Here is a 10,002-nt window from a genome sequence, read left to right on the forward strand (position 1 = left end):
GTATAATGGCTTCTGAGGAGGCCGAGGAGGGAACAGAAGCTAGAGCGTGAGAGTCAATGTCCAGGTCTGAGCACAGGGCTCCCTGCACCACGCCGCTCTGGTGAGTCAGGAGCCTAAGGTGGTCCCCAAGGACCTGCAAGCCAAGATCCCAGAGATTTGTCCTTTTTTCCTTACAAATGAGCAGACTTTGCCTTTGCCTCTGGATGCAGGTGTGCCTTAATCCAAAATGTTTTGATTTCTGTTTTGATGTTTGCCATTCATAGAGGTTCACAGGGCAAGTTTTCCCTGTGTCTGAAAGTCGAGTATTGCTAAGGAGCCTATTGTAGGCCAAAGTGGCAAAATCCTTTTTGTAGTTTTGTAGAGGCCGGGCTGTGTGTGTGAAAACCGGTATTAATGAAAGTCTTTCATAACAGCCAATTGATGTTTAGAAAGAGAGGAAGGGAGTGGGCGGAGAGAGAGAGAGAGACATTGATGTGAGAAACATCCCTCAGCTGGCTCCTGCCCACACCCTACGGGGGCTAGGAATGTAGCCCTCAAGTGACATTTGGGGGGCACGAGAGGATGCTCAACGCCGTGAGCAACACTGACCAGGCTTTGCAGTCTCTTATTGAGAGGAGCCTTAGTTGTGACATGTGAGCCCTCTGTTGTCATAGATAAAATGGTCATTCTAATATTCATAGAAGGGACACCCAGTAAAATGTACATGTTGGAATTAACGGTTATTTTTCTCACCTCCAGCTCCCCCATGCTTCAGAAAACGTTTGTGCTGCTTTTATATGCCTCATTTAAAATGTGTCAAAGACCTCAATGGTACCCATTGTGTGGGTGTTCCTTAATCTTCCCCATCTATTTTATTTCCTGGAACTTAGCAAGAGGCAGTCCTGGGCCACGGGCTGCTCCCTACTCCAGGTGTTTTCAGTCCTTCAGTGATCCTCAGAAATGTTTTCCCTGGAAAGGGTGGGATCATCTCTCTGGTTTCCCAGTCCTCACTGCACAGCAGATTTGCAGCTAGCCAGTGGGCAGATGCGGGAGGGGTCCAGTGGTCATCTCACCCCTCCTTGGTGCCTGGTTCTTGTCCTTTGAGTGGCAGAGTAGAGGCAGGGCTGAGTGGATTTGCAACCCTAAGCAGAAAACGGAGTTGGGGTAAATTGGGGGTGCTCCAGTTGTTGCCAGAGCAGTGCCTTTGGCCCTCAGCTGGTCCCTCTGAAGGGAGAAGGACCGGGGTTGCTCATGCTCAGCCTGACAAGATGCCTTGCTCCCGGCTGTCTCCCAGGATCTCTTTCATAGCAGCTTCATGGGGATGAGCCTCCCAGCTCCACGCCGACTCCTGGAACTGGCATGTCAGAGCCTGCTGCGGGATGAAGCCTCGGCCATCGCTGCTCTGGAGTGGCTTCCTATGGAGCTCTTCCCACCTCTTTTCATCACAGCCTTCACTGGGAAGCACAGCAGAGTCCTGAAGGCCATGGTGCAGGCTTGGCCCTTCCCCTGCCTCCCTCTGGGGGCCCTGATGAACCATCGGCAGTCTTACCAGGATATCTTGCAGGCTGTGCTCGAGGGACTCGATGCCATGCTTGCCCAGGACCCTCGACCCAGGTATGGGGGATTCAGTAGCCGGGTCGCACCCTGGGGATCTGAGCAGTTACAGCTGGGATCTGGGAGTGGGCAGGGCCAAAGGGAGAGCTGAGGCAGGCCTTGGAGCCACTGCTAGGGTCATTCTAGGAACAGGCTTCGGATATATACGGCTGATGAAATTGTCGAGGGTGACCGAAGGGACACGAGCCCACTCCTTCCTGGTGGCACCTAAAGGTACCAGGAATGGGGACCATGAAGGATCCCAGTAGCACCAGGAGCAGTTGATTCCTGGGGCATGGAGTCAAAGTCCAGTGTGGTGTCTGGCCCAGCTGCCCAGATGCCTAGCTCATGGTCTTACTCATTGTTATCTTAATGCATCCCAGCATATCTCCTATTTTCTCCACAGGAGATGTAAACTGCAGGTGCTTAATTTACAGAAGAGAGTTCATTTGGAGTTCTGGATGGTGTGGGCAGGTACCAGAGCCCATGTGTGCTCACTGCTGGAGCCTGAGGCCCTGCAGCCCATGAGGAATAGGAGGAAAGTGCACAGCTTAACGGCCAGGCCAAATCCACCCTTGGCCCCCGTGGAGGTGTTAATAGACCTTTGCCTCAAGAAAGGTGTCCTTGATGAGTCCCTCAGCTACCTGATTAAGAAAGTCAGCGAGAGGAGAGGTTTGCTGCACCTTTGCTCTAAGAAGCTGAAGGTTTTTGCGATGTCGAAGCAAAACACTAACATCCTGGATATGGTGCAGCTGGACTCTGTCCAGGATTTGGAGGTAAACTGTACCTGGAAGCTGTCCACTCTGAGGAATTTCGCTCCTTACCTGGGCCAGATGGGCAATCTGCGCCGGTTCCTGCTCTCCCACGTCTTCACGTCTTCTCACACCACCTTGGAGCAGGAGAAGCAGTGTGTTGGCCTGGTCACCTCTCAATTCCTCAACCTGCCCCACCTCCAGGAGCTCAATTTGGACGATGTCTCCATCCTCAGAGGCCACCTGGATGAAATCCTCAGGTGAGGGGTGGCGAGCTTTCCCTGCCGACCAGAGCGAGTCCCTTTCCACTTCAGTGCACAGTGACGGGCTCTCCTGTGTGCCGTCCCTCAGCAGTGCTAGAGTGCCTGAGCCACTAGACGGGCCACACAGTCAGTGTCTTGTTCACCGCTCTGTCACCTTGCATGTTGTGACATAACCCCCCAGATAAAGGTAGGACGTATGCACTAGGACAGAGGCTACTAAAGGGACTCCTTGCTAGGAATTCGGGCCAGGGGATGGTAGCTTTGGGCATCCTTGTAAGTGGTGTTGAAGGGAAAATGATGCAATAGAACCAAGTGAGGATTGCAATGACAAGGGGAAAGCCAATCAGAGGTGAGGTTTCAGGGGTTAAGTTCCGCACTTAGAGATTTGGCCATGGCAGCCTTTCACTCCAAACCTGCCTCAGTCACCTGTCTGCCAAGGGTTGCCATAGGCTCTTGCAAACGGAATGCGTGGTAAATGCAGGATTCAGGAGGGAGGCATTACGAAATGGGATAGGTGGTTTGTAGACAATGCAGTGATCTAAGTTCCTGGAGGGTGGCAGCCCTTGCTGGATGTTGCCTGACTGTGCCCAGGTTAGCCCTTTCTGCACATCTGCCAGAGGCCTCATTGGGCTAAGTGATGGTGGTGACAGGGGTCTAGGCTGTGGCTGGAAGGAAGCCCCAGTTGCAGGCAATTCAGGACATGTCTCCAATACTAAAATGCACTGGTTGCCTCCTGCTTCAGACCCTGGGGCAGGCTCCTTTCTGAGCTCCTCCCACCTTTATGTTCACAACACCTGTGTGTTTGGGCTGGAGGGTATGAGGTGCTCCACTTGACGGATGAGTAAATGGAGTGTGTGAGGTTTCATCCAGTTGAATCCATCACGGAGCAGATAACAGATGGAGAAAGATGCCACTCAAATTTGCTCGGACTTGAATGTCACTTTTCACTGTGCAACATCCTGGGTTTGATCATCATCTGGAACACTGTAGGCTTTGGTGACATGGGCCTCTTTACCCTGAAGGCCTGCATTATCCTCACCTGCCTCTGCTCACCAGGTCCATCTCCCACATGTAACTGCTCTATGTCTCCCCAGGTGCCTGAAGAGCCCCTTGGAGACCCTGTCCATCACTAACTGCCTGCTTTTCGAAAGAGACTTTAGACATCTCTCCCAGCATCTGAATGTCAGCCAGCTGAAAAGCCTGAGTTTCAGTGGGCTCAACCTGACCATTATCAGTTCTCGGTCACTCCAATTTCTTTTAGAGAGAGCCTCCCCCACTCTCCAGGACCTGGACTTGGATGAGTGTGGGATCATGGACCACCAGTTCCTGGACATCCTGCCAGCCCTGAGCCACTGCTCCCAGCTCACAACCCTAAGTTTCTGTGAAAACCCCATCTCCATGACCATCCTGGAGGACCTGCTTCGCCACGTTGTCGGGCTGAGCAAGCTGAGTTGCGTGATTTATGCGGCGCCCGTGGAGAGTTATGAGGAAACTAGCAGCAACATCAACCTGGGCCGACTTGCCCAGATGCATGCTGTGCTAAAGCATATGCTGCAGGAGTTGGGTCGGCCCGACATGGTCTGGCTCTGTGCTTACCCCTGTCCTCACTGTGGCTGTAGAACCTTCCATGACCCAACTCCCATTCTGTGATCCTGTTGCTTGAGTGTCTAGCTGGGTGCACATCTCATAGGCTTTACTCTGGGCACTTGGGCACTGAAGCCCAGACATAAGTGTACCGTTCAGGAACACAGCAGCCAGTTTCAGACAGCTACTCAGGGTTGGGGGGAAATGCTTACAGGGGACTGGATGGTTTCTTTGGGGAGATTTGTCCTAAGGAGTTAGAAATATGCACCTGAATCTCTCAGGGGGAGGGATTGAGGCTTGGGTGGTAGATGCGGGAATTACATTTCTTGAATGGTTGTGAATAAATGTCAGTAATAAAGAGAACTGGATGTTAACAGACTGATGTCCTCAATGACATGTTAGCCTAACTCTCCCACCTGCAGTTACTGGCCAAGTAAGAAGGCATGAGCCTTGTGATGCGCAGACATTAGGCTGGTTGAGGTTGATTCCAGGAGATCACATCACCATTTATCCTTTTTGGTTTGGTGGGTTCTTTCTGGTGCACTGGTACCTACTCACCTCTGTGACTGTTCAGTGGGTCAGCGCACACTTGTTGCGTCCACAGGGACTGGAACAAGTGGCTTCCAGTGAGCACCACCGAGGTACAACTACTCTGGGGCCATCACGGGTAACTAGTCCAGTCCCTGGACTCAAACACTCCTCCCCACTGGGAGCCTCCATCTCTGGCCTGTGTCTGCTCCATGGTAGGGCTTCCCTGTGCACAAGTCAGGCCCCCAGTACTGAAAGGGACATCAGCCTGCCAGGGAGCCAGAGCCCTGGCCTCACAAGTCCATGCCTGTCATTCCCCTGGATCCAGCCCCTTCTTGAATTCAAGTTCCTGTAAACACATTTACATTCTTTTCAGCAAAATACTGAGCTGGAATAAACCTCTGCTTTGTTCTGTGTCCTGTCCTAAGAATAGGACATCCTTTGGTAGAGGATGGTCTAATGTTGGAATACTTTCCCCTCATGATCCTCCTTCCCATTAATCAAGGAGGTGGTAAAGCAACTCTGAGCCAGTGACAGGCCCCGCGTCTGAAGAGTGGACAACCCCAAGCCAGTTCCCGGAGAGCACTTAAGTGGACACAGGTGAAGGTCACCCCGGGGAGATGGGGGTATGGAGGGCCACCCTGAGGGTCAATACAACCAAGTGAAGGGGAGATGTCCTAGTGTGCTGTTGGATCCCACAGTCAGTGGACAGTTAGCTGGCCAGGAAGGAATAGGCTCCCTGCCCACCTGCCACTGCATTCTGGCCCTAGGCTGTCTCAGTTTGCTCACTGAGTGGCCTGCCAGAGGAGCACCTAGGGAGAAGCCCACACATCCAGGCCCAGGGGCAGGGCTCCATTTGCCTGTATGTCTCCCTAATTGTGAGGAAGTCAGTCCTGCTTTTTCTCCTTCTACTGCCTCTCATTCAGTGCCAGCCACTCATGTGCTTGCTGCTCTCTGCTGGGTGTCAGCAACTTCCTAGCTTGTCACATACAGCACCTGGCCCTTCGTTCTCTTTTTATTGCCATTCCTTTCTTTTCTTCTACCTTCCAATCTTCTAGCTTGGGTCCATCATCCTACGAGCTCATTTTTCCGTTTCTTAGTACATTTCCTATTGATATCAGAGAGGAAGGGAGAGGGAGAGATGGATAAAACATCAATAATGAGACAAAATCATTGGTTGGCTTTCTCCTGCACATCCACCTGGGGATCCAGGCATAAACTCCAGCTCCTGCTCCAACTGAGAATTGAACTATGTCCTCTTGGTTCATAGGCCTACTGAGCCACACTGGCCAGGCACACTCTGCTTCTTCGAGTGGGAAGAGAAAATGCTGAAGTCTCAGTAACAGTCGGTGAGCTCCCCACCCCCCCAAAAAAGAGGATAAGAGAACAAGGGTCAGAAAATGTATATCTCTTACAGCAAACGCTCTCTTTCTCTTCCTCTCTCTCTCCTATTCCATCTCCCTCTCCCTGTCCCTCTGTCTGACATGCACCTTGTCTTCCCATCCCCGCCTTCACAGGAAATAGTGTCCATAATATGATTCAGAACCTCTAGAATTTGAGGAAAAGCATAAAAATTTGCAGGTTCTGAGGGAGGAAGGCCAAAGGCAAAACATCTTGTGGTCTGGGTGTTAATTCCTCCACACATAGAGCTCGTGCCCATTACCTTGTGTGGAGATTCACCTGTGGGGCCAACTTATGTAAAGCTCTTGTCTGCATGTCCTCCTCTGGAATTGCCCACTGTTATTAGCATTGATAGTATTTATTAACCACCAGATGCAAGATAAGGAAGAAAATAGAAGTCAGTGCACCCTGGCCAGTGTTTCTGGGCATTGTCCTGTGCACCAGAAAGTTACCCCATTTGATTTCTGGCCAGGGCACATGTCCAGGTTTCTGGTTCAGTCCCCAGGCATCCAATATTGTTTCTCTCTCACATGAATGCATGCTTCTGTGTCTGTCTCACTCCATTTACCTCTCTCTAAAGAATCAATTTTAAAAACCCACCATATTAAGACAAAACAAAAGGAAACTCATTGCTGTATGTTGCCTCTAAAACAGAGTGTCCTGCACTTGACGCTTTATTTGTTCTGTAGACCACAACTGAGAATTAAAGCAAAATATTGGAATCTGGACTTTTCCATCAAAATATTCAGAAAAGCATAGTATCAAGGCAATGAGGCTTATAAAGCTTAGACAGTGATTGCATCTGTGAAGATGGGCACAGAAGGGGCATGGGTAGGAGGTGACTGCTGGTGCACAAGCATCTTATACATGAAGGCCCTATGGGCAGGGTCTCTAGGATATCAGAAAGCAAGCAGGGAGAGGAAGGCACACATAGTAGGTTCCTTAGTACTAGAATGTACCCCAGAGTCCCCCAAACTGCACAGCAGTAAGGCAGGCTGGATACAGGGCAGCTGGAGCACACGGATTCCAAAGGGAAGACTCTGAATAAAGAAGAGCCAAAGCCTGGACTGCTTGTCTCAGTGGATGAGTTTCGACCTGTGAACCAGGAGGTCAGTTCAATTCCCAGGCTGGGACATGTCCCCATTGTGGGCTCTTTGTCCAGTAGGTGCCTTGTAGGAAGCAGCCAATCAAGGATTCTCTCTCACCATTGATGGTTCTCTTTTTTTTTCTTTTTTTTAAATTTTATTGCTTAAAGTATTACAATGGGTATTACATATGTGTGCTTTCCCCCCCACCCTGACCTTGACAATACCCTGGCCTCCCGTATCCCCCAGTATCTTATGTCCATTGGTTTTGCTTATATGCATGCATACAAGTCCTTCGGTTGATCTCTTACCCCCTTCCCTCCTGCCCCCCAACCATCCTCGGCCTTCCCGCTACAGGTTGACAATCTGTTTGGGGCAGCTCTGCCTCTCTATCTGTTATAGTTCATCAGTTTATAATGGTCTTTATTATCCATATATGAGTGAGATCATGTGGTATTTTTCCTTCATTGACTGGCTTATTTCACTTAGCATAATGCTCTCCAGTTCCATCCATGCCGTTGCAAATGCTAAGTGTTCCTTCTTTTTTACAGCAGCATAGTATTCCATCATGTAGATGTACCATGGTTTTCTAATCCATTCATCTACTGATGGGCACTTAGGCTGTTTCCAGATCTTAGCTATGGTGAATTGTGCTGCTATGAACATAGGGCTGCATATGTCCTTTCTGCTTGGTGTTTCTGGTTTCATGGGTTATATTCCTAGAAGTGGGATCACAGGGTGAAATGGGAGTTCCATTTTTAGTTTTTTGAGGAAAGTCCATAGTGTCTTCCATAGTAGCTGCACCAGTCTGCATTCCCACAAGCAGTGCACCATTGTTCCTTTTTCTCCACATCCTCTCAAGCAGTTGTCTTTGTGGATTTGTTGATGATAGCAAGCCTGACAGGTGTGATATGATACCTCATTGTTGTTTTGATTTGCATTTCTCATATGATTAGTGACTTTCAGCATGTTTTCAAATGTCTCTTGTTTTTCTGAATGTCTTCTTTGGAAAGGTGTCTATTTAGATGCTTTGCCCATTTTTTGATTGGATTGTTTATCTTCCTTTTGTTAAGTTGTATGAGTTCCCTATAAATTTTGGAGATTAGGCCCTTACCAGATATGATGGTGGTAAATATGTTTTCCCACACTCTGGGTTTTCTTGTTGTTTTGTTGATGGTTTCTTTTGCTGTGCACAAACTTTTGATTTTGATGTAGTCCCATTTGTTCATTTTCTCTTTAGATTCAAGTGCCCTGGGTGCTGTATTGGTGAAAAAATTGCTTTGGCATATGTCTGAGATTTTATTGCCTTTGGATTCTTCTAGCATTTTTATGGTTTCCCATCGGACATTTAAGTCCTTTATCCATTTTGAGTTTATTCTCGTGTATGGTGTAAGTTGGTGGTCTAGTTTCATTTTCTTGCATATATCTGTCCAATTTTCCCAACACCATTTATTGAAGAGACTATCTTGACTGCATTGTATGTTCTTGCCTCCTTTGTCAAATATTAATTGAGCATATTGGTTCGGGCTGATTTCTCGGCTCTCTGTTCTATTCCATTAACCTATATGCCTGTTCTCGTGCCAGTTCAAGGCAGTTTTGAGAACAGTGGCTTTGTAATACAGCTTGATATCTGGAATTGAGATCCCACCTACTTTGTTCTTTCTCAGGATTGCTGCAGGTAATCTGGTACTTTTTTTATTCCAGATGAATTTTTGGAGAGTTCGTTCTAGATCTGTGAAGTATGCCATTGGTATTTTCATGGGAAGTGCGTTGAATTTATGGATTGCTTTGGGTAGTGTGGGCATTTTAATGATTTTGATTCTACCAATCCATGAACACGGTATGTTCCTCCATCTGTTTATGTCTTCCTCTATCTCTTTTTTCAAAGTCCTGTAGTTTTCTTTTTTTTTTTTTATGATTAATCACTATGCTTTATTTTTTTATTTTTTTTATTGCTTAAAGTATTACAAAGGGTATTACATATGTATCCATTTTATCCCCCCGCCCTAGACAGTCCCCTAGCCTCCCCTATCACCCAGTGTCTTATGTCCATTGGTTATGCTTATATGCATGCATACAAGTCCTTTCGTTGATCTCTTACCCCCCTACCTCCTGCCCCCCAACCCTCCCCGGCCTTCCGCTGCAGCTCGACAATCTGTTTGAGGCAGCTCTGCCTCTGTATCTATTATTGTTCAAAAGTTTATAATGGTCTCTATTGTCCACGAATGAGTGAGATCATGTGGTACTTTTCCTTTATTGACTGGCTTATTTCACTTAGCATAATGCTCTCCAGTTCCATCCATGACGTTGCAAATGTTAAGAGTTCCTTCCTTTTTACAGCAGCATAGTATTCCATCGTGTAGATGTACCACAGTTTTCTAATCCATTCATCTACTGATGGGCACTTAGGCTGTTTCCAGATCTTAGCTATGGTGAATTGTGCTGCTATGAACATAGGGGTGCATATATCCTTTCTGATTGGTGTTTCTGGTTTCTTGGGATATATTCCTAGAAGTGGGATCACAGGGTCAAATGGGAGTTCCATTTTCAGTTTTTTAAGGAAACTCCATACTGTCTTCCATAGTGGCTGCACCAGTCTGCATTCCCACCAGCAGTGCACAAGTGTTCCTTTTTCTCCACATCCTCTCCAGCACTTGTCGTTTGTTGATTTGTTGATGATAGCCAGTCTGACAGGTGCGAGATGGTACCTCATTGCTGTTTTGATTTGCATCTCTCGGATGATTAGTGACTTTGAGCATGTTTTCATATGTCTCTTGGCTTTCTGAATGTCCTCTTTTGAAAGGTGTCTATTTAGGT

The 10,002-nt window shown here is 48.1% G+C and overlaps 1 protein-coding gene across 1 annotated transcript; it reads left to right on the forward strand.

The window, feature by feature from the left end:
- Nucleotides 1-1,282: 1,282 nt before the first annotated feature.
- On the forward strand, nt 1,283-4,237 carry LOC132225567 (melanoma antigen preferentially expressed in tumors-like; the record flags this gene model as incomplete). The annotated part of the gene is made up of 3 exons (XM_059680663.1): nt 1,283-1,593; nt 1,979-2,584; nt 3,682-4,237. Coding segments are annotated over 3 exons (1,473 nt in total), but the record flags the coding sequence as incomplete, so codon positions are not given.
- Nucleotides 4,238-10,002: the final 5,765 nt, after the last annotated feature.

This window comes from Myotis daubentonii, chromosome Y, assembly GCF_963259705.1.
Source record: "Myotis daubentonii chromosome Y, mMyoDau2.1, whole genome shotgun sequence".
Lineage (NCBI taxonomy): Eukaryota > Metazoa > Chordata > Mammalia > Chiroptera > Vespertilionidae > Myotis > Myotis daubentonii.